Source organism: Eumetopias jubatus, unplaced genomic scaffold, assembly GCF_037043125.1.
Source record: "Eumetopias jubatus isolate StellerSeaLion01/CBP00866 unplaced genomic scaffold, mEumJub1_p1.0 scaffold_2, whole genome shotgun sequence".
Lineage (NCBI taxonomy): Eukaryota > Metazoa > Chordata > Mammalia > Carnivora > Otariidae > Eumetopias > Eumetopias jubatus.
In genome coordinates, this window is record NW_028274808.1 from 128964892 (window position 1) to 128990539 (window position 25648).

The window sequence follows — 25648 nt, forward strand, 5'->3', positions numbered from 1 at the left end:
CCTGTGGCATCTCCTCAGTTAAAATTAAAAAAAAGATTTAAGACAATGAAATTGTTTCCCTTCTCTTTGAAATATATGTATACTCTCTTTATACACTGAAGAATGTTCAGTCAGTCCTTCTATCCAGTTGTGCTAGGTGCTCTGGGAAATACAAAGGAAACAAATACGTGGTCTTTAGCTGCACTGATCCTACCAACAACTAAATTATAGTGCAGGGTTGTGGATGATTAAATACAGGTAAGAGGCAATAAGAACATCATGGAAGGTTTATTAAGAGGTGAAATTTAAGGTTAAGAATTTGTACAGGAAAAGTAAGGAAAGAAGGGCATGCCAAGCCTTAGGGAATAAAATGTGCCAGTCTGCACTATGAAATCAGCATGGCATATCTAGAGAATAATGAAAAGGGCACGTTGACTAGAGCAGAGCCGAGACATTAACTGGGAGATAAGGCTGCATAGCTAGATTATAAAGAGCCTAGATAAAGGATGAGTTGGACTTTATTTTCTATGAATAGGTGATTGCTGGAATTTTCTGAAGAAAAATAGCATGATAAAATAGAAAAGACTATTAGAGAAGAGAAAGGGGAATGATAGTTATTCTCTTTTTTTTACTATGCAATAAATATTACTTTTCTCACATATTATTTAAATCTTTATTCTACTGATGAGGAAACAAATCTGGAGACATTAAATAAATTCCCCAAAGGCAACTAATATGCAAATGTCAGAAATGGTATTCTCTCCAAAGTCTGTGTGACTTAATAGCTTACGCTTCTAAGCACTTTGTTTCTAAGCACTTTGCAATACTGCTTCTTGGGTCTGAGACTACTGTAACATTTCATACATTTAAGGCAATGCATATTTGCACTAAAGCATTGGCTATAAAAATGAACAGTAAATGATGAGGTTAAAAAAAAAAAAAGGATTTTAGAGAAAGAAAAGGAACTTAGCCAGTGTTTAGGCTAAGAAAAAACTCTGTGTCAAAGTGGGGCCCCATTTTAGCTTTGGTATATTAGGAAAATGGTGGTGGAAATCACACAGATATTTGGGGAAAGGGGATACTAATACTAAGAAGTACCATTCATGACCATGCTGAGTGTGAAGAGGGAGTAACATATGTAAAGAAGAGAAATCAGCAGGTGAAGAGACTGGCCCAGACAGACAGTGCTTTCTTTCAATTCACCAATTATCTCCCCTCCATTTACTTCAAAATCAGGGTGTTTTGTTTTGTTTTGTTTTAAGCATGACTTATTTCTAATCATAACCTACCTTTTCTCATCCTAATCTTCACCCAAAATTTCTAGAAGCCTGGAATTCAGTTTATCCTTCATTATCTTAACATGTTCTTTCTTTCTTTTTTTTTAAATCAAAGACTGCATTTTTTTAAATAAGATTTTATTAGTTAGTTTGTTTAATAGAGAGATTGTAAGCACACAAGCAGGGGGAGGGACAAGCAGACTGTCCTGAGCGTCGGGCTCGACATGGGGCTCAATCTCACCACCCTGAGATCATGACCTGAACATAAATCAAGAGTCAGACGCTTAACCAACTGAACCACGAGGTGCTCCTCAAGGACTTCATTTTCAATCTAGTCCAACAAACTCTTTATTCTCCTTACTTGTGTAAGACATTTGACTATGACAACCCTTTCCTTTTTTGTTTAGGAATATTCTCCTCTTTTCCCCATTCTTTTGATCCTTGATTTTCACCAAATCTATATGTTTTTTGAGGGAGGGGAGGAGATGCAGTATAAGATAGTTATGAAAAGCATGAATTGTGAAGCTAAGAGTGCCTCGGCTATTTAAATTCCTAGCTTCAAAATACCTAACAAAGCTCAGTTTCCTTACCTATGAAATAGATGATAAGAACACTGTTATCATACAGCTGTTAGGAAGACTAAATGGGATAGTATTTAGAAATGGTTACAACAATGCCTGGCACACTGTAAGCACTATACAAATATTAGTTTTTTTTTAATTTTTTTAATAATTCTGCTTCTTTGCATACCTTACCTTTGTTTTCTTCAGACCCACTTGATTTTACTCTTCTCTTAACTTTCCCTAATCTTGCCCACTTCACAAATCACAGAGTGATAATGAATTATATCAACATTTAGGCATACCCAAGCAAATAAATTCACAAACATGTAACATTGAGCACGGTCTTTTATTCTAGCCTCCTCCGTATTGATGACTTACTCATAAGTCATATGAATGAGCCACTTGAACAAGCAACACTACCTCAAATCCAATATAAACCAAATCAAGCTCATGATATTGTCTCCAGAACTAGAATTTTGAACTTCCTCCTTAGTATTGGGCTACCCCATTTTTTCCACATCTCAGAACAATCTTCCATGTGTGCTTCCTCTTCAAACCCTATGAAAAATCAGTTATTATTCCCTTCATTTCAATTTTGATACAGCTTTGAGTTCCCTCTCTTTCCTAAGTACCTATTAACATGCTTTACTCCACACTCTTATTACCTCACACCTGGGTCAGTCTAAGCTGAGCTTCATTCCCCCCAGCAATCTTTAATTTACTCCAGTAAATCCTGCAAATTGGCACCAGATTAATTTCTGAACAGAACTGCTTTCACAAAATGCTTCTGCACACAAAAAAATTAGCATAAAATTAAACTCTTGGCCATTTTAACAGTGAAACCACACAGAGAGCATTGCCCCTTTCTTATTACCAGTAGAAAGCTGGCTTCTTACCACAAGGACAGATGAATGTATAAAAACAGGCAGCTGGTTTCTACCCTTTTTTTTAAATATGTATTTTATTTATTTATTTGACAAAGAGACACAGCCAGAGAGGGAACACAAGCAGGGAGAGTGGGAGAGGGAGAAGCAGGCTTCCCATGGAGCAGGAAGCCTGATGCGGGGCTTGATCCCAGGACCCTGGGACCATGACCCAAGCCGAAGGCAGACGCCTAACGACTGAGCCACCCAGGGACCCCTGGTTTCTGCTTTTTGATCAATACTGTAAGTCTGTGTCACTTTCTTGGTGGTCCTCTATGTACCAGTATAAAAGACAAAGTCCTCAAGTTCCCTGTATAAAAACCAAGCTTTTGGCTTGGTTCCTTCTATTTGGGTTGTTGACTTGTACATTAGTTTTCTAGAACTGCTATAACAAAATGGTAGTTTAAATTTATTTTCTCATAGTCCGGACGCCAGAAGTCCAACATTAAGGTGTTGAGAAGTTCAGTTTTTGCTGAGACCTCTGTCCTTGGCTTTCAAATGACCATTTTCCCTATGTATTTTTATACGGTTTTCTCTCTGTGCTGGTCTATGCCCCAATTTCCTCCATGTGGGTGCACCTCTTAGAATAAAAAGACACCAGTCATATTGGATTAAGGCCCCATCCTTATGACCTTATCTAACTCCTTTAAGGTCCTATCTACAAATATAGTCACATTGGAGGTTAGGGCTTCGATATATGAATTTGGGGAGATCTATCTCTTGTACTATGCCCCACACAAATAGAAACTTCAGGCTTTAAACTTGACTTTATTTTCTGAATATAAGAACTTTGTATTTCTCTGAATTTTCCTTTTTTATCTTCCTATGCTTCATTCTACAATCAATGTTACTTTTAAAGAAATGTTCTGCATACATTTGGGACTTATCAATACTATTTTTTCTAATTATTAAAAATGGATCCCATTTTTCACAATGATTTATCATTACTGAATATTCACTACACTTCATTTATATTACTTACCTTTTACACACCATATTTCTATGACAATTTGTGTTTCAACATTTTTAAATTTTCAGGGCAGAGTGTAAAGAGCATCTCTAAGAAGTTCGAAATAATAACAGTTGCTAAATTGATCAATATAGCTCTTTGGTGTCTATAAGGTTTTGTTAAAAATGATCAACCTGGGGGTACCTGGTTGGCTCAGTCAGTAGAGCATGTGACTCTTGATCTCAAGGTTGAGTTTGAGCCCCATGTTGGGTATAGACATTACTTAAAGATAAAATTTTAAAAGAAAAGAGGGGTGCCTGGGTGGCTCGGTCGGTTAAGCATGTGACTCTTGGTTTTGGCTCAGGTCATTATCTCAGGATCATGAGATTGAGCCCTGCATTGAGCTCCATATTTAGTGGGGAGTCTGCTTGAGATTCTCTCCCTCTTCCTCTGCCCCCCTCTGTTCTATCTAAAATAAATAAATCATTAAAAAAAAGAAAGAAAGATCAACCTGGTCATATTTATCTACCCGAGGAGGATTAAAAAAAAATACAGATGATAAGAAAACTACTCCTTTTTGTATTTTTAAAGACTGTATTTATTTATTTGACAGAGAGACAATGAGAGAGGGAACACAAGCAGGGGGAGCAGCAGAGGGAGAGGGAGATGCAGGCTCCCTGCTGAGCAGGGAGCCCGATGTGGGGCTCGATCCCAGGACCCTGGGATCATGATCTGAGCCGAAGGCAGATGCTTAACGACTGAGCCACCCAGGTGCCCCGACAAATAGGAGTAGAGTCACTATATTTGTCCATGTTTCACTCTCAGTAATTACACAGAAAAAAAAAAATGCCATAGTGCTTGTGGTAGGTATTCAACTTGACTCACTCTGTACATAGTTAGTAAAAGCCTCATGGAAGTTTATAATCAGGAAAATAACTAACTGCAATAAACAGCGACAGAAATGGTGGGATTTTTTTGAGACAAATAATTATCATTATAATAAGAGAAGGTAAGTTCTTTAAATTAAAGCTAAAGAGTTGCTTATTATCCCATGGACAGGAATTCAGTCTGTGGGGGAAGCATGATGAGCCGAGAGGCCATGGATATCAGAAACACCAATGGAAAAATACCATTTCTTCTGGGCTGTAATTAAAAATGAAAGGATGGGGGCGCCTGGGTGGCTCAGTCGTTAAGCATCTGCCTTCAGCTCAGGTCATGATCCCAGGGTCCTGGGATCAAGCGCCGCACTGGGCTTCCTGCTCTGTGGGAAGCCTGCTTCTCCCTCTCCCACTCCCCCTGCTTGTGTTCCCCCTCTTGCTGTGTCTCTCTCTGTCAAATAAATAAAATCTTTAAAAAATAAAAATGAAAGGATGTATGTGGTGGGGTGAAGGAGGAGGTGGAGAGTACTAGGAAATTATAAGTCCTGTGTGAAGAGTTGTTTTATGAGATTTAAGTGGAGCCCAGGTTACTTCTGCTCTGTTCGGCTACACAAACCCAAAATTCCCTTAAAATAGTTTAAAAAATTAATAATGTAATGCCCTAGTGCTAATACAAAAGACAGAGAGAGGTGGGTAATCTATTCCTTGTTTTCCTACCAAAAGGGGGAAAGATCAGTGCACAAGAAACAAAGATGAAATTTAAAGCCAAAAAAGAGGCAGGAATAGTAAATTAAGAGAATCTAGTCAAGAAAAACAGGTAAGAAATGACAATAAGACCAAGAAATGACTCAGAAGTGAAGACTGTGAATGTAGATAATATGCCCCGGTGTGCCTTTTAGGAGCATCCATTATTTTTTTGCAAGGTTGTATGACTAATAGAGTCAAATCTAATCTGACAGGAAGGAAGTAAATAGATGACAACTATATATTTAGGGTATTTGCTTTTGGGACCTATTTTTAAGAGCCTTTTCCATCCTGCCTCCCAACCCCAACACATTCAAATACATGCATTCAACAACCCCCAACACACATAGACACTGTGCATATGTACACACGTGTACCAACCCCCCTTATACACCCTCCCACACACACATCCTTGGAATCCTGGTATCTTTTCCATTCCCTAATATCGCCAATATTCTCAAATCCACACTTTAATTGTGGACTATCTTTCAACAATAAATTCTTATATTTGCTGTATGCACAAAAAGTTAGGTTTTATCTACAGGATTTTTGCTCCCAAAATCAATGCCAGCAGTTTCTTGGCCTGTGGGCTATAGAGTTATATGCATCCCCAGCAATATTAAGTGCTTTTCTGACCACTATTCATTACCAAATTATTTCCTTTTCTGAATGTTTCTTGAAGGAAAAAAAATATATATTTAGGGCTTTTGTAGGTACTAAGCAATTTGCCAGTAAGATGAATAGTCCTGGATGTCAACTTAGTACAGAGAAATGTCCAAAAGAAACAATTCAAGAATACTTACAGGTTGCAATTTTTTCTCCAGTGGCAGTTAAATTTGACAAAGCCCCAGCCAAGGAAATTTCTGGAGTTCTTAATTTTTTCCCCCAAAAACAGGTAGTAAATGAGGAAGCTTTATAATACTAGAAAATCAGCCTTAGGTATCAAAACAGCCTTTGGTTTGAAAAGCAACAGAGGTGTATTGGGACACAGAACTTTCAGCAGATACTGAATTAGCCCATGCCTTATCTATAACCATGAGTCCAAATCACGCTAGATATTCAAAGAGTTAAATGAAACAAAAAAAATGCTGACTGCAAACTTTTTGAAAAGTCCTAACTAAGAAATAAATATCATAATATAATTCAGGTAACAGTGCATTAGAATTAAATTTCATCTTACATTACATAATTAAATGTCTTCAATCATATGTGGTAAATCTAGACATAGTGCCACCTTGAGGGAAAGCAGAATTGTTTGGAGAAGATGAAGGTGGAATTGTTTGTTTGCTGAAACAGAAGCTAAGAATATCACTTCTGTAACAGAATTTCTTGGAAGAAAATCATTTAAAAACAGACACATTTCAGCAAGCATTTATAAATATTTCTCAAAAACAAAATTTTTGAAAAAAAATTGAGATTTTTGAAAGACTTTAGAATAAAAAATAGGTACTATATTTGGACATATTATTTATTCATTGACATCTGCTCAAAATTTACTATAAAGTTGTGCAATTTGATCAGAGATTTAGAAAGGTGAACAAGTAGTATTTAGGATACTGTTTGCCACAAAAATGGGGCTCAGGGATTGTACTTCAACTCTGGAGCATGCAAGAAATAGAAATACCAAACTCAAAGGCCAGTTCTAGAAGAAATAAGGATCATGAACGTGCTATCAAGCTGGGAATCAAAACCCAATCTGGTTAACAAGTTTGGAATTAGTACTAGAAGAGGGAGAGAAGGGAACTAACATTTATTTAGACCTCTCCCTTGCCAGACACAATTTAAATTTAAGCTTCATAATAAAATTTATAATAATTTTTACCCTCTTCTTATATGTGAGGAAACCAAATGCTCCTCAAAACAACTGAATAAAATGGAATAAAATAATATTGTTAAATTATTATAAATCTAAGACTTGAATTCAAGGTGTGCTCAATGGCAAATCCATGATCTTTATTTCACTAGTGGTCCTCAGATTTTGTAATGCTAATAAAATGGAAACTAACACATATTGAGAATTTGCTATGTGTCCTATACTGTCCCATGCATTTGAAGTATATTAATTCACATAATATTCTCAAAAACCTAAGCAATATGTTAATATTATCTCCAGGGTTTAACTTGCCTAGAAACATTCAGTTAGGGGCACCTGGCTGGCTCTCGGTTAAGCGTATGCCTTCGGCTCAGGTCATGATCCCAGGGTCCTGGGATCGAGTCCTGCATGGGGCTCCTCACTCAGCAGGGCCTGCTTCTCCCTCTGCCTGCTGCTCTCCTTGCTTGTGCGCTCGCTTGCACTCTCTCTTTCTCTCTCTGACAAATAAATAAATAAAATCTTTAAAAAGGAAGAAGAAAAGAAAAGAAACATTCAGCTAAGTAAGTACAGAGATGGACTTAGACTATATACCCTGGCTCCTAAAACCAATGCTCTTAACTACACACAATGCCTCCTCCTTTCTTTCTGAAGTAGTATAAAACGACAGGCTCAGGACAAAACCCAAACCTGGCCTTCTGCCTATTTTTGTAAATAAGGTTATAGGACTCCAGCTATGCTCATTTGTTTGTTATATGGCTGCTTTCTTACGACTTATAACTTGGTTGAATTGCAAATTATACTTTATGGCCAGGACTTTACAGAAAAAAAGTTAGCTGACCTCTAATGAAGACCATAGATAACAAAACATTTGTATATTTTTGAGGGAAGTGAATCAAATCTTTCTTAATAATTCATTATTCTTTTAAATTCATCATCTCTTATTTACAGAGCTGTCTAATCAAAGAGAACAAGACAAATGGATCTCCTTGTTTTCACGCCTATTTGTCAAAAAGATAATTTGAGTCTTTTTGATTTTATTAATAGCTACTCTTCTAAAACACAACAAAACGTAATCAATTTAAAACTCTAATATATGAAGTAGTAAACATCTGCACATTAGTAAATTTGCTAAAATAAAGGCAATAGTTTCTCAGGTTTTTATTTTCATTGAGGTTAAAATGAAATACTTAAGGAATAACTGCCCTCTAAGTGAGTCACTAGATGCTAAAATACTTCTGCTCATATGTAAAACTTTAAGGTTGATATTCCTTCTAAGCAATTGCATTATGTTACCTAAATGTGTGTGCAACACCATCTTTTATGTATTCAGTGATTAAAAATAGGCATTTTCACTGTAATTAAATATGCCTCTGTTTCTGATTTTCAAACAAAAACAAAACACAATTTCAGTAAAAATGTGTCTCAGAGGAACACAATTGCAGGCTTTCCACAGTACCATTTGCTTAAGTGGCTCTCTTCTCACTCTCTCCTTCCCCCCCCCGCCCCCTCAAGAAGTGCTGAACACTCAAGAGTATCCCCTGGAGATTCTGCAGGGTGCCATCTGCTGAGTATCTGCTATGTTGCAGCCTGAAATTCTTGATGCCGGATTTAGCCCATCAAATTACACAAGAGTATGTGAGTTGTATTGCAACTGAGACATTAATGCTGGATTCATGAAGAAAAAAGAAAGTTAGACATGCATAGCAAAACCATGTTAGTGGTTATTTGATTAATTACTGAATATGATTATAACACAACCACAGTGTTCAGGTATAATGAGGGTGGCATTTGTTGTTAAAATTGTGGGTTGCAGTCTTTTGGGGTTTTGTTTGTTTTTAAATTTTTTTTCAAAGATTTTATTTATTTATTTGAGAGAGAGAGAATGAGAGATAGAGAGCACGAGAGGGAAGAGGGTCAGAGGGAGAAGCAGACTCCCTGCTGAGCAGGAAGCCCAATATGGGACTCGATCCCGGGACTCCAGGATCATGACCTGAGCCGAAGGCAGTCGCTTAACCAACTGAGCCACCCAGGCGCCCCTGTTTGTTTTTAAATAAGCAATAAAATAGTACACATGACTAACAGATAATATAAGTACACATACCAGGAGAGAATTCCCTGGCTGATAGGCATAGGTTTTCTGACCTTGATCCCACTCCATTTTTAAGCTGACATCAAGTAAATTTCACAAGATACACTGATCACAAAGAAGTAGCCAACCAGTGATGTAATGTATGGTGATTAACATAACATAAAAAGAAAAAGAAGCAGCCCACCTATTTCTGCAATTTTAACAGGCAGAGAGATATATATTTAGCTAAATAGTGTTGTAGGGGATGGGAGCCATTTAGGGTATGAATAATTTGGAAAGGCTGAGTTTTTTTAATGCAACATTAAACACATATAAGAAAATATTATGTGTTTATAATGATTTCCAAAGAAACACATAAGGAAATGTACTGCTAATATAATAAATGATACCTATAAAGTCCTTTGTCATCCTCTCCCTAATTGTACATGTTTATCCCTCACCCACTCACTAACTCCACATAGGTGATCTTATCTTGAATATTATGCTTAACATACCCCTACTTCTTTTTGTGACTTTAGTATATATTAGTATATTAGTATATATTATATATGTACATATACACACGAGTATAGTACATATATATGTATTCTTTAATAATATTTCACTTTGCATATTTTTGAACTCCATATTCTGTATGAATTTATCTGTGATTTGGTTTTTGTGTTCAAAATACTCTTTGTGCGACATAATAATACGTGAACATAAAACATTCTACTACATGAATATATTATACCCAGAGGGAGAGTAATGTGGTACAAGTGCTTTGGAAAAAACGATATTACAGAGTAATTTTGAACATTCACTTTACTTAGTAATTCCATTTCTGGAAGATAGCAGATTTTCACAGAGAGACTAGCATCTTGCCCAAAGTCACACAAGAGAACTGATATTAAAATCTGAGAAGTCTATTCCCGTACAGACTAGTATACTGTGATCACTATCTACGTGGCCTCTGAGTAAAATAACCTTAAGTAATATGTATAACAGTTTTTAAAAGAAAAATAATACCTCAATATGGAGGGTACTCACGTAAAATAAAATGAACTTTGTTTTGAATTGTTTATTGTTCACAAAAATGAATTGTTTATCATTCTTAGTAGTCTAATAAAATTTATAATATCCTTCCAAAACTAAACATGTCTTACTTTAAAATATATATAATTTAATAATATATATAATAATATATATAATTATATATCTATATCTGTGTGTGTATATATATATATATAGAGAGAGAGAGAGAGATTTTCAAGGGGGTAGAGGGAGAGAGAATCTTAAGCAGGCTCCATGCCCAGCATGGAGACCAACCCGGGCTTCCATCTCACAACCCTGAGATCATGACCTGAGTCAAAATCAAGAGTTGGATGCTCAACCAACAGAGCTACCCACGTGTTCCATTTTAAAATATATTTTAAAATTATTTCAGGACATGTATTAGTCAAAGACCAATGCCTTGTAAATAAATGAGCCAATAATTTAACAACGGAGAACCAGGTGGAAATGGTTATTATTTCTATTCTAGGCTGTTGTTTTATAAATGAACACTTTGAATAGGTCATTTTACATACTGAAATTCCTAATGCTTAGGTAATATATGTTTGGAATTCATGGATTTCCAGAATCCATTGATTGTTCATCTTTTCTTTTCTTGTCATACTTACTTCTCAGCACCATTCCTCAGGTTGGCATTCTTGAAGCCATGTTTTCTCTTGTCTTCTTGACATTACACTCTTAGTATTCTTTCCATCTTATTGGACACTCTTTTTCTTGATTTTTCTAATCATTAAATATTGGAGCATCCTGCTCTGGTTTTAGGTACAAGTTCTCTCTTCCATAGCTTTAAGTAGAATTTACATAATCTTGAATATTCAATCTGTATATGCCTAGCCTGAATCTTTCCGGGTTTGTAAACATATTAATTTGGATTTCTACTTGATACATGTCCTTTTATGTCTACATAAACACCTCAACCTTAACCTGGCCAAAACAGAACTCTTGTTTCCTTCCTGTTTCACACAGGTTACTCCTCTTTCCAGTCTGAGGAAGTGGCAAGAACGGGCCCATTACTCAAATTAAAACCGTCAGCTATCCTTGCTTTTCTCTTTCCATCACTACCCAATCCTAATTCATAACAATTATTGTTGGTATTGCTTTCAGAACACATCACACATCTTTTCCCTTCTCACTGCCTCAACTGCTACCACCAGGGTCTGTTACCATCATTTCTTACTTGTAAAATCCTTTCTTATATATTGACTGAAAGTAGGAAATTCAATTGGCATGTAGTAGCTCTATAGCCAAAGAATATCAGTTCAAATGCACCACCTCAACTGAAAGCCCAGAAAACCATAAATGACAATAATACTTCTACCTTTAGTTTCAATTAGTATAACCTTTATTAACAACAATTAATATTAAATTATTATTCAATAATACAACACTTTGTTACTAAAGAACATTTACTAGTATATTTCCAAGTGTTTAAGAAATCTCTCATATTTGTCACCTGGCTTGACATAGTCACTGATAATCATACAAACAAAATAATTACAGTAGTTCCTGTTCATGGATACTTTCCCCACACTCTCACTGAGATGACCTGTTTATATACATTTTATTGTTTAATTGTCCAAATAATCCTATGGATAGTTAGTAAAGTTACATGTGATGAAATAGAGATTCAAAAACCTTAATCAACTTGTAGCAGCTATTAAGTGGCAGAAGTGAGAATCACCCCTACATCTTGATGATTTCAAACACCGGTGATTTTTACCAATCTAATATACTTCCTCCAGTGGGATTTTGTTAATGAAATGGGGCTGGGAATTAGGAAATAATTTTTCTCTTCCTTCTCTAATCTCTCCTAGAGGACTGTTGAAAGTTAAGGTTACTTAAATAACAGAAGAGCCATGGAACTATACTTTTTTTCCCCTTCATATCTATTTTCCAGATCAGGTTTTAAAGCCTCATAAAAAGCCAGGCCTAGGCCTCATGTAAGCAGAACATTCTTATTCAGAACCTATCCATTCTCAGTGAATCTAAGTTATGCCATTATCTAAGCCAGAGATTTCTTCAAGGAGTATAGAGTGGATCCTTTGCTTTGTATGAATATTGTGTCATATTGCTTTTCTTTTTTAACTTACATTACTCTAAAATGAGAAGAAAATGAAGCTCTCACACAATTTGTAAGAACTGTGCTCTAACTTCATCTGCATGACAAATGGTCATACTTCATTTATAGGTCTTGCAAAGGAAGGGCAGAGATTCAACAAAATGGAAGCATTGACAATGGAGCTGTCAGTTATGTGATGAATTCCATGTGTTGCCACATATAGTGTGTAATTTGACGAAATTTGATAAAAATATAAGCCTATGCAACAACTGTACCAATCCAGATGTAAACAGTTTTTATTACTGTAGAAATTTATTAGATGTAGAGCTATTCTGAAAGACAGAAAGGTAGTGCTGAAGAATACCTAGTTCAGCCAGACAAACAGTATCCTGTTGAAGGTTTTAGGGTATGCCTCACAGATCCTCTCAACCAAATAATTAAAATGTTAAAAGCTTAAAGGGGTTGTCCATCAGCTACTTCAAGTTAAAGAAGGGCTTATTTTGAAGATATTTGTTGATGTGGCTTTTGTCTAATGGAACGTCTAATGGAATAGATGAATCCCTAATAAGATTCACAAGAAATCCAAAAGTAATTTAAGAGAATTCTATTCATAGAAACACTCTCCAATTTACACTTAAGGGGACAGAAACAGTGCAAAATGAAAAGAGGCCTCTGTAAATCAACATCTACAAGCACACATAAGAATGGGATAACTATTCAGAAGCAAACATGTGCTAACTTCATTAAAAAAAAGAAGAATGAGGGCGCCTGGGTGGCTCAGTTGGTTAAGCGACTGCCTTCGGCTCAGGTCATGACCCTGGAGTCCCGGGATCGAGTCCCACATCGGGCTCCCTGCTCAGTGGGGAACCTGCTTCTCCCTCTGACCCACTTCCCTCTCGTGCTCTCTATCTCTCATTCTCTCTCTCTCAAATAAATAAATAAAATCTTTAAAAAAAAAAAAAAGAAGAATGACTTGGAGGGTAGAACCAAGATTACAGAAGGCAAAAGTAAAAGCTATGAAGAATCATTCCCAGGCTTTAAGTCTGAAACAAGAAACTGCTAACCTATGCATTAGTTTATAGGTCTTTAAGTGGAGAACTGAACTTGGGTTGCTATACTTAAGGCTTATCTACAACTTCCCATGCTTTCCATAATGAGATTCTAATGCTGTAACAGAATGATACTTTAGGTGGCCTTGGGAGGAGTAAGTGTACTTTGCACTGTGAGGGATGCATCATTGGGGGCCAAAAGTATATTATGGTAGCGTGGATAGCAAAGGCCACAATGTTTTTCAATACCTGGTACCCAGACCTTTGTATAGTGCCCTCCCACACTAATAATGAGGCTAGTCTTTATTTCCAATAAATTTCACAAAAGTGATGATCTGTTACTTCTGAGACTGAGTTATAAAAGACATTGCTCATTTTGTATCATTCTCTTCCTCTTGGATTGTACACTCTTGGGAAGCCATCTGCCATGTTGCCTACATGGTGAGAAACTGAGTCTCTGGCCACCAGCAGTGAAGAACCGAATCCTCTGAACGACAGCATATGATGAGCTAGGAAGTGAATCCTCAAATACAGTCAAACTTCCATATGACTGCATCCATGGCTGACATTTTGAGTGCAACCTCCTGAGAGGCCTTCAGCCAGAACGGGTAGATAAGCTGTCCTCAAAGTCCTGACCGCAGAAACCATAAAATAACAAACATTTGTTGTCTTCATGTACTAGATAATTTTCTATGGAGCACTACATAATTTTATTGCAAATTTTTATAATTTTTGTATCCCTGAGCCAGGATAAATTTGTGTTTTATTATTCTTACTAGGTTTATTATTAACTTTTTAATAGATTTCCTAGGGGTGTAAATATAAACAATCATGTCATCTACTGATAGAGGTAGTTTTACATTTTCTTTCTAATATTTAAGGTTTTTAATGCTTTTTCTGGCCTTATTTCTAGCTAGGACTTTAACACAATGCTCATTAAAAGTGGTGAGAGTGGACATCTTACCTTGCTAATATTAGGGAGAAGCTTCAGTTTCATACTATTGAAATATGATTATTAACTATAGGAATAAAAGTTCCCTTCTACTACTAGTGTGTTGAGAATTTTATTTTTACCCATAATTGGTGGGCAATGTTTTTCAAATGTGCTTTCTTCATGTATTAAAAAAATCACATACTTTTATTTCTTTTAGTTCATTAATATCATGAATTACATTGATTAGTTTTAGAATGTTAAACAAACCTTGTACTCCTGTAATAAAACCAACTAAGTCATTGTACATTTATATGTTGCCCAGTTTAGTTTAATAATTTTTAAAATACTTTCACATCTATATTTAAAAGGGAATTTTTCTGTAATTATCTTTTACTTGTAAAGATCTTGCCAAATTTTTGTAATAGGTTTATGCTGGCCATATCTAACAGGCTGAGAAACATACTCTATTCCTCTATTTCCTGATTTTTTTTATTTGGCATAACATTAGTCTTAAGATTTTCTTAAATATTTGATAGAATTCAACATTGAAACTACTGGGCTTAAATTTTTTTAAATAATAAAATCTACTTCTTTAATAGAAATTGGACTAGGCAGACTTTTACCTTCTTCTTGTGTCACTTTGAAAAGTTAGATTTTTTTCCAAAGGATTTGTGCTTTTCATCTATATTGTTACATTTATTGTCATACTGCTGTTAATAGTACTCCCTTGTCTTCCTTTCAATGTCTTTAGGATTTGTACTGATTATTTCTGCCTTGATCCAATGATGACATTAGTAATTTGTGTTTCTTCTTCTTTTTTCTTCTTTTATTCTTCCTGTCTTTTTTTGTTAACTTCTCAAAAATAATTTGGGGTTCATAAATTTTCTATTTCTATTATCTCTTTTCAATTTTATTAATTTTGTTCTCCATGTTTCTTTCTATTCCTTCTTTTATGTTTAATTTTCCCTTCTTCTAGTTTCTTAAAGAAGAAAGTTAGATTATCAATTATAGCACTTTCTTCACTTAAGTATAAACTTTTAAAACTATAAACTTCTAAGCATGGTTTTAACTGTATACCACAAATTTTGGATTATCATCTTATATTATCATCATTATCACCTCACTTGAAACACTTGGAAATTCCCCTCAAAGTTTTTAAATTGATCCAATAGGCATACAGTAATTTGTTGTTTAATTTCCAATATTTGATGTTTCTCTAGTTATTTTATCATTCCTGAGTCCTAATTTAATATCATTGTTCATATATATATATATATATTTGATGTCTACCTTTGAAATTTAGTGAGACTTTTTTATGACCCACCATATACTCTGTCTTGGTGATGTTCCACATGGATTTGAAAAGATTGTGTAATTCTATTATTAATTGCAATAATCTATAAATCTCAGTGGGGTTAAAGAAGTTGATAATGTTTAAATCTTCTGAAACTTTTCTGATTTTGTTTAGTTGTTTTACCAGTTTTTGAGAGAACAGAGTTAAAATCAAGTATGATGTGAATTTGTCCATTTCTTCATTTAGTTCTGTCAGATTTTTGCACCATATATTTACAAGCTACATAAATAGGCCATCCACATGTATAATTATGATCTCCTGATAAACTGACTCTTTCATCGGTATGAAACACAGGCCTCTGAGTCTGGTAATACATCTTATATTTATATCTATCTGACAGTACAGCCATTCATTTTCTTGTGTTTGCAGTTTTAACAGCACATCTTTTCTCAATTTTTACTTTAAACACACTATTGAGTAAGCACAAACAAACATAAAGCAGACAGCAGAAACTTGTGATTTTTGTTATTTTGAAAAGATAATATAAAGAGAAGTCTAATGATTAGACTGCTATCTACATTTACATGGGTAATTGCTTGTTTTTGGTAAATTTCCTTACTTTATGACTGTCCACTATTGCTTTTCTCCCATCTGTAATTGTCCATTGCTGGAGTTACTATCCTACATTCTTTTCATTTGCATTTGAGATGCACTGATAGAAAAGATGTCAGTTATAAAACTGTTGAAATCATTTTACTGAAATGTGCTTAAAAAAAAAAAACTCTAAAATGCCCATTGAATAATGATGAATGGTGAAGTTCAAAACACTCTGAATTTCATCATATATTTGTGAATTATATTTAAAATTAAAAAAATAAAAGAAATTTAAAAATACCTTTGAAAATTCTCCATTATTATTTTTGGAGATAATAAAATTCAATAGTTTGAACTATTAGGTTGTTGAGAAAAGAAAAAGGAAAATAGGTAAGAACTCTTCAGTCAATTACAAACCTAAATATTTATGGCTTTGTAAATTATATTGATTCTCAAATAAATGGTACTCTGATTTTCACTAATCTAGCTATATTGTGAGAACAGACTCATCTCACAACATTAACTTTTTTTATTTAACACATCTCTTCTTTCTTTCTTCCTTCCTTTCTTTTCTTTCTTTTTTCTTTTTCTTTTCTTTTTTTTAATGCCTTATGATTCAGGAAATTTGCTGGGTACATTCCCAGTTCTTGTTTGTTAAATATAAACTAAAAAGGCATGGGTGGTAGTAGGGGATTACAAACAACCTTAGATAAATATTCTTAATAGCTGTTATCTTTCTAGAAACTGTACTACTCATTTCACCTGAAATCTTCTCAGTAGCCTTCTCAGTTAGTTACTATGGTATGAACAAACTTCATATGAGTGACAAAAGAGAACAGAACAAACTAAAAGGAAACAGAACAGAAACTTTCTCTGTAGATATTAAACATTCTCTTCTTAGAATTATGTGGAAAAAATAACAAAAAAGGAAGAAATAAAATGACACAGTTTTCTCCTTGCTACAGTCACTTTTATCACTAATGCTGAAGAATAAGGTGACAATAGAATTTCTAAGGGCCCAAAGCCAGTCTTTTTTTTTTTTTTTTTAATAAAGGAGTTAATGTTTGGGGTTGTTGGGAATATGTATGTGCATTTTAACAATAGCAACTGATCTTCAAAAAGGGCGAACAAAATTAAAAGTGTGAGATTCCACTCAAATTATCCACATTTAACCCAACTCAAAATTAAAATTTAAATTTAAGACATCAGCAGAACACCACTGGGAAAAATCTCAGGTAGGAGCATTTTTTAATATACTAAACTCTTTAATTCCTTTTTATTTTAAAAATAAAATAATTGGGATCTTCTACAGTTAAAAAATAATCTGTGTATAAAAGTGGGACTACTATGCATCATAAAAAAGTACCTGTAAAATGGGAGTAATTCTTCTATATTAAAAAGTTTTTGTTAATCTAAGATGAATAATTGGTATTAAACTCAAATTAAGTAATGAAATGTAAATTACCATTTGAAAATTCCTGGCTTAGAGAACATTTTTTTTTAATTTATTTTAGTCATCTCTACACTCAACATGGGGCTCAAATTCCAACCCTGAGACCAAGAGTTGCATGTTCTACCTCCTAAGCCAGCCAGGCAACCCGAGAATATTTAAATAAACAATTTTTCTTTAAAGGCATCTATTATAAAGACAACTAGAACAGCTGTCTATGCTAATCATATCATAATATTGTCTTTCTTGTTGTCAATAAAGAATAAGACCCTCCACTCTCTGAATGTGCTTAACAAACATGTAATTATTGCTCATTGTACATCAGCTTTAAAAATCAATTCTCTTTGGGACGCCTGGGAGGCTCAGTTGGTTAAGCATCTGCCTTTGGCTCAGGTCATGATCCCAGGGTCCTGGGATCGACTCCTGCATGGGGCTCTCTGCTCAGTGGGAGTCTGCTACTCCCTCTCCTCCCCGCTCATTCTCTCTCTCCCTGTCTCTGTCTCTCTCTCTTTCTCAAATAAGTAAATAAAATCTTTAAAAAAAATCAATTCTTTTCAGTTTCTTCAAATATCCTTTAATGAATAAAAACAGATGGAAGTATAAAAACAATCTCAAAATATTCAGGACACTGACTCCATAGTGAATATCACTGAGTATTTTTTAAATTATAAAATTAAGCACCCTAAGAAAGACTTTGACACCTCCTGTCAGTTCTTCCTACTTCCGTTTTACTTGTTGATTTTTTAATTAAAACTCAAGACCAAGGGAGAGGCTGTAACTGAATAGTTGAACATTACAGACTTTGAGATTAATATCTTTTAATGTAACAGTTGTTATTAAGCTTGCTTTGTTCAAAGAGATTCAGGCTGCATGTTAAGCCAAAGGTCAGGGAGATTTGACAAGTGCAGCAAAACACTTATGTTGTCAGTATAGAAACCACATTAGTCATACATATAGTGTGCTCTTAAATATTTAACAGGCTTACCAAACATTAAAAGCCCTAATTTGTAGTGTTTGTCAATTCCTGTGGCATAATACTCCCATGTGGCTGATTTCAAGCTACCAAAATGATATGAACGAATCTAAAACTGGAAAATATACACAGTAGCCCTTATATAGTATTTCCACATATAGATCCAATATTGTAAATAGTTAATAGTAGAATATAGCAAAATAAATAGGAAATGGGTTTTGAGTATTGATTACCCTTCTAAAAATATAATGTGTTTCATTATAAGTGTATATAATTTAATCTTTATGCCTGTCCTTAACTGACAGCTCATAAAATTCTTGAAATTTTAACAGTGATCAAATATAAAAGCACTACTTCTGCACACCACTGTATAGATTCTAGACCCAAAACCACCCCAGCAATATAAACTGGTATGGAATCCAGATATCTCCCAGTTTTTACTTTAACGTCTGATAAGAACACATGACTGAATGCCCCCAATAGTCTATGGCATCATTTCTCTTAAATTCCCTTCTCTCTTCCTGATTCCATTCTGGCCTCTAGTAGGAGCTGCTAGCATTATTATTATTATTATTATTATTATTATCATCTAAGTGTTAGAAAAGCAAATTATTAGTGATCATCTTTGTAAGGGAACCTTAATACTACTCATTCTAAATAGTTATATTTTTCTGTTCTCACATTATTTATTATCATTTCCTATCAATTAATACAAATCAATTGAACAATAGTCGGATGCAGTAAAAAGTCAATAACTTTGGAGTCAAATCTCAGGCTGCTGTCTTGAATTCACACCTAGCAGAAGAAAGTCATTTAAAATTTCTGACCTCTCACTTTATGTGTTTGAAATAATATTAATATGTATACTGTTTATAGAAATCCCCAAAGAAATCAGTTGTTGTAATTATAAAAATAAATCCGCAGCATGCTTAAATCCTAAAGAATGGCTGATTACTGGGCATAAAGAGGATTAATCCATTATACACTTTCCTAACTAACTCACCACCTGAGCACAGACTGTAGGAGGGCTACTGTATTCAGTGGGCAAAATCAGTCAGACATTCAGATTAGATTTTACTAGACTGATTGTTACTGGGACAAAAATGAATACACTACTTTTATGGTATCATATAAATAAAGTCTCAATATCATTAAAGTGAAATCCATTTAGGGCAGCTGGGTGGCTCAGTCAGTTGAGCATCGGACACTTGATCTTTGCTCAGGTTATGATATCAGGGTCCTGGGACTGAGTCCAGGTCTGGGCGTGTCACCTGCTTAGTATTCTCTCTCTCCTTCTCCCTCTGCCCCTCCCCCCTCCTCTCTCTCTCTAAAAAAAAAAAAAAAAAAAAAAAATGAAGTCCATTTAATAGGTCTCTCAATAGCTTTATAACAACATCTAAACATAGCTTAACAGCTGATGCCCATTTCTCTTTAACCAACTTTGCCCGGGTTTGGTGTCAATTTATTCTCTTTCAATTCCTTCACAGAATCTTAGAATTTTAGAGCTGAAGAGTACCTTATAAACCAGAGCTCCACATCCTTCATAACTCTCATTTGACATATGAGAAGAGCTAGGCTGCAAGAGGATACTTGACCCCTGCCCAGTGTCATGCAGTTAATTATTAACAGAGCAGGGACTAACCAGTCTACAGACTCCACTGTCTACCAGCACTGAAAGACATCAGAGTAAACCATTACCTCTTGAAGAACTCTTTTCATCTTTAATAACAACGTCTTGACGGCTGTGCAGTCCTGTAACATCAGTCTGAAGGGCAGAGAATCAAGGCCTCCATTTTCTTCCACACCTTGCAGGGGCCAGTCTGCAGATGGACTGCTGGGCATTCGGCTGATATGGGAACACCTGACTTCCTGATCAATGTCTTTTGTTAATTTCAGGGAAAGATTCCTAACAAGAAAAAAAAATTACAATGTAGCATATTCAGAGCAGTATTTTCCAAGCTGCTGATCAATGTCAGGAGTGAACTAGAAAAAATTTCTTGTGACTGGCATCATTTCCTCTCACTAGTCTGAAAATTCTGAGACCCTTTTGTCAAAATTATGAAATAGGTCAATTGTATTTTTAGTAGTAAGATTCAACAATAATCACTATTTTAGAATGTGATTTTTTTCCCTTTCGAGAATTTCATTTATACATAACACTGTGCTTATACTTTCTTAAATTAACATTTTTTAAAATGTTGAAAGTCAACAGAAATCACCAAAAGAGAAATTTCATCTTTTCTGAAAATATGTTTAAAAATTAATTGGAAATAAAAGATTAAGATACCAAAAACTAAGATAAAATAATTTTGTTAATTATTATTTTAAATGACTAAAGCAATCAATGGCCATTTTCAGAGTTAAGAAAGACTTGTATACATAAGATTTTACATAAAAATAGTAAAATAAATGGAAGATGAATAACTTCATATGTAGTTAGTATGTTTATCAAATTATCATTAATTTTTTAGCATAGTAATGTGTGGAAAAACACACCCATATATTTACCCTGTTCTACTTGATAATCAAGAATTATTTGAAAATATTACATTTTGAAAATCCTCTAACATGGCTTATATTGACAATATATGTAAAAGAAAAGATACTAAGATCGACAATTTTCCATATGTGCAGATCAGGAATCTAAAAATAGTACAAAAGAGGAGCTAATGGAAATAGTCTTTTGCATTGAGTTTTCTGAATTTGTTTCCATTTCTTAAAACCCAGGGGCCTCAGCAATAATGACAATTAACATGATAGCATAGCTCAGGCTATTTATGAAAAAATAGTTTACGACTTGTGCTCAATTTTAGTAGCTTTTATATATATTATTTCCTGAATTATATGACAAGGTCACTTAGCAACCTAAATTGAAAATAAAAAAAAAAATAGAGTAGCCTGGTAACTTGCCACCAAGATTAGGAAAAGACGCCAATGAAATATATATCCTCAGTTAATTTTATTCAACTCTGATTATTCATGATAGTAAATTAATTTTTTAAAGATTTTATTTATTTATTTGAGAGAAAGAATGTGTGAACAGTGGGGGAGGGGGTGGAGGGCAGAGGGAGAGGCAGAGAATCCCAAGCAGACTCTGTGTGGAGTTTGAGTCTGGGCTCGATCTCCAAACCCATGAAATCAGGACCTGAGCCAAAATTACAAGTCTGATGCTTAAACAACTGAGTCACCCAGGTGCCCCCACAATAGTATAATTAATTTTTAAAGTATTAGATAATTAGTAAATAAAACACACTTTTGAATTACACTGAATTTTTCACTTATCTTCACAGATACATTCATTGATCACAACTGTCCTTTGAAGTGATAAGACAGTAATCACTGCCTTTATTTTGTATCGATAATAAAATAATAAATAAATAGTAATAGGGATGCTTGGGTGGCACAGTTGGTTAAGCCACTGACTCTTGATTTTGGCTCAGGTTATGATCTCAGGGTTGTGGAACTGAGCCCTGGATTGGGCTCTGTGCTCAGCTGGGAGTCTGCTTCCTCTCTCCCTCTCCCTCTGCACCCACTCATGCTCTCTTTCTCTCTAAAATGAAAAAATAAATCTTAAAAAAAATAGTAATAGCTAAAAATTTTTGAGGGCCTACTTATAGGCCAAATACTGTGCTAACCATTTCATATATGTAATTTATTCAAATTTTGACAAATTCAAGAGGTAGATATAATAAGTATCTTAATCTTATCTGAGGAAACTGAGGCTCAGATAAGTAACTTATCTCAGAGTTAAAAAGCTAGTAAGAAGTAGACTTGGGATGAATCAACCTAGGCACTCTTGCAAGACTTTTTTTTTTTCCTACTAAACACATAATGTGCCTATATATAACAATGCTTAATGCATCTCAGGTAGTCCTATAAGGACTTTTACATGTTAAACCACTTACTACAACTCTTTTAGGTAGTGTTATTATCATCCCCATTTCATAGTTGAGGGAGTTTAATATCAGAGAGGTGAAGTAACATGGTGATGGTCACACAGCAAAGAAGGCACAGAGCTGAGATTTGAATGCAGACAGGGCACTCAAGCTCTAAGCCACTACATGAGTCTGTATCTCATGTGAAAAACAAGAAAATAAGCCAAAAACTAAAAACAAAAAGCCAAAAAAATAAAAGCAAATGAAAAACCCTACAATTATACAAAGAATCATTTATATTTTCACTTTTAAAATATATTTTATCTAATATGACATTCATCTTAATTATGCACAACTTGTGAACTATGCAATCATTCTTAAAGGTTCCCATTTTATTTAAGTGTCTTCTATCCTATTTTTTCTAAGACTGATAAGAATAAAATGGAATATAAAAATTATATTTCACAGTATAGTTTATCTATGATAGAATTTTCAAGGATTTATCCAATTTTAGTTGTGAACCACCCTGGTGTCTGGCACAAATTAGGCTGACTTGGTAAATAACTGTACAATTGAAGTTGAAAAAAATGAATACAATAATGAGTGACTGAATAAAACATATTTTTGTAATAATCTGTGCAATATATCTCTCATTTGTATACATAAATTTTTATGCAAAGTGAATTGTTATGCATTGCAGGGCTGCCACGGTTCAAAATTTCCTAGCACTCTTACAATAAAGTAATTAAGCTAATGTTTTTATAATTCCTTTTAGTTAGATTGCTATTTCTTTAGACCTATTTGTGCAATCACAGATCTAAACATCAGTGAAGACTGACAAATGTTTCAGAAACCACACAGGTGTGAAGTTTTGTGACTAATTTCAGGCGTTTACCGAGGTTCTGTGGATTACAGTTTAACATTGACAAATCTAAGAATCCCTGTAATTTTCAGAGTTAAGAACGGACTATATACAAAAATGCTTAGAAGATAAATTAACCATTTGTTTTATAATTCAAAAAACCTGAATGTATCCTTAATTCCAACAAGGAAGAATGATGGCATTTTTTTCACAATTACAGAATATATCCATATTGTGTCCAGCAGAGCAATGGTAGCTGAAATTGCAGAGCTTAATAGGATATAGTCACTGACCCCAAGAGGCTCACCACAGTTATTAAATTTTTAATAGGTGATACCAAAAATATATATATATATCAGTTACAGTTGACCCTTAAACAACATGGAATTGAACCCTGTGGATCCATTTATGTGTGGACTCTTTTTGATAATTACAGTATAATACATAATTTTTTTTCTCTTCCTTATGATTTTCTTCATAACATGTTCTTTCCTCTAGCTTACTTTATTGTAAGAATTCAGTATATAATATACATAACATACAAAGTATGTGTTAACTGACTTACTGGTAATGCTTCCATTTAATCCCAGGCTATTAGTAGTTAATTTTGGGGAGGGTCAAAAGTTATACACAGATTCTTTACTGTGCGGGATGTTAGTGCCTGCAACCCCTGGATTGTGCAAGGGTCGACTGTAATATTCTTTTGCACATGAAAAATGAATATTTTCACCTCAAAAGATTTTATTTCTATGTGAAAATTAGTCAGCCGCAAGATCACCATAATTGAAATCATTCTTTTTTTTTTTAGCCATTCAGTCAGAATGGCTAAAATCATTCTTAATTAGGCTGAGGTAGTTAGTGAAATAGGCCATTAAACAGGACTGCTACTCAGTTGCAACAGGCATCTTGTTGTATGTTTGTGACCACTATATTTCTGATTGATAAGTCCCCGAGGTTTACAATTGTTAAATATTTTAAATCTCAATCTTTTTAACAACAGACTTTTATTGGGCTCAAAATACCCAAGTGTCTCTGGGTAAATTCACCTAAATCCCATCCCTGTAGTTGACCAAAAAAAAGAGAAAAATCTCTACTATGGAGCCACAGTTTCCTCTTGCACAGACCACCCATAAGGCCAGGAGGATAAAGTGAGGTTCAAGTACTCCCCATTCATGCATTAGCAGGGATCACTAGATAATACAATCTGTGCACTTTGGGACATAATAGCTCTCTGTCTGCCAATACTCTGAATTATTATAGTTTCAGAAAACTGAACAAATAGGCATTATATCAAAAAAGTTAGACAATCCCTTAACTTGGCCAAAAAAAGCAGAGGCTGTGGGGGGAAAACTGAGGCCTGATACAGTGGTTCATTAATCACCATAACTAGTACAAACAAACAACTACAACATTGTAATCTCCACTGAAAACGTTTACATACAGTTCACACTCTCTGTGTCAACTTCATGAATCTTCAGTAGAACTGCTCAGTAATTTTTACACTTGCCTTGCTGCTCATGAATGATGTTCAAGTCTTTATAACTTAAAATTTAACCCTTAGGTTTTCCACAGCAAAGGAAGCCATCAACAAAATGAAAAGGCAACCTACTAAATGGGAGAATATATTGCAAATGATATATCTAATAAGGAATTAATATCCAAAATACATAACGAACTTACACCACTCCACAACAAAAAAACAAATAATCCAATTAAAAAATGGGCAAACAACCTAAATAGACATTTTCTCAAAAAGACAGATGACAGACACGTGAAAAGATACTCAATATCATTCATCATCAGGGAAATGCAAATCAAAACTGCAAGGAGATGTCACCTTATACCTGTCAGAATGGCTAAAATCAAAAAGACAAAAAAATAACAAGTGTTGCTGAGATGTAGAGATAAAGGAATGCTTGTGTACTGCTGTAAAGAATGTAAATTAGTGCAGCCACTGTGTAGGTAATAGGATGGTGGTTCCTCAAAAATATGAAAAATAGAAATACCATAGATCCAATAATTCCACGACTGGGTATTTACCCAAATAAAACAAAAACACTAATTCTAAAAGATATATGCACTGTTTATATACTTTTATATGTTTATTACAGCATTATTTACAATGGCCAAGATATGGAAGCAGCCCAAGTGTCCATCAATAGATAAGTGGATAAAGAAGATGTGGTATTTGTACATAATGGGATATTACCCAGGAATAAAAAAAGAATGAGATCTTGCCATTTGTGACAACATGAGTGGATCTAGAGGTTATTATGCTAAGTGAAAGAAG

The 25648-nt window shown here is 34.5% G+C and overlaps 1 protein-coding gene across 1 annotated transcript in view; it reads right to left on the reverse strand.

Annotated features, from left to right (window-relative positions):
• The window catches only part of CCSER1 (coiled-coil serine rich protein 1), a 723573-nt gene that overhangs the window by 248213 nt on the left and 449712 nt on the right, over positions 1 to 25648 (reverse strand). Inside the window, exon 6 of the mRNA XM_028117742.2 lies at positions 20320 to 20527. Coding sequence (XP_027973543.1) covers positions 20320 to 20527 — 208 coding nt within the window. The remainder of the gene's footprint in view (positions 1 to 20319; positions 20528 to 25648) is intronic.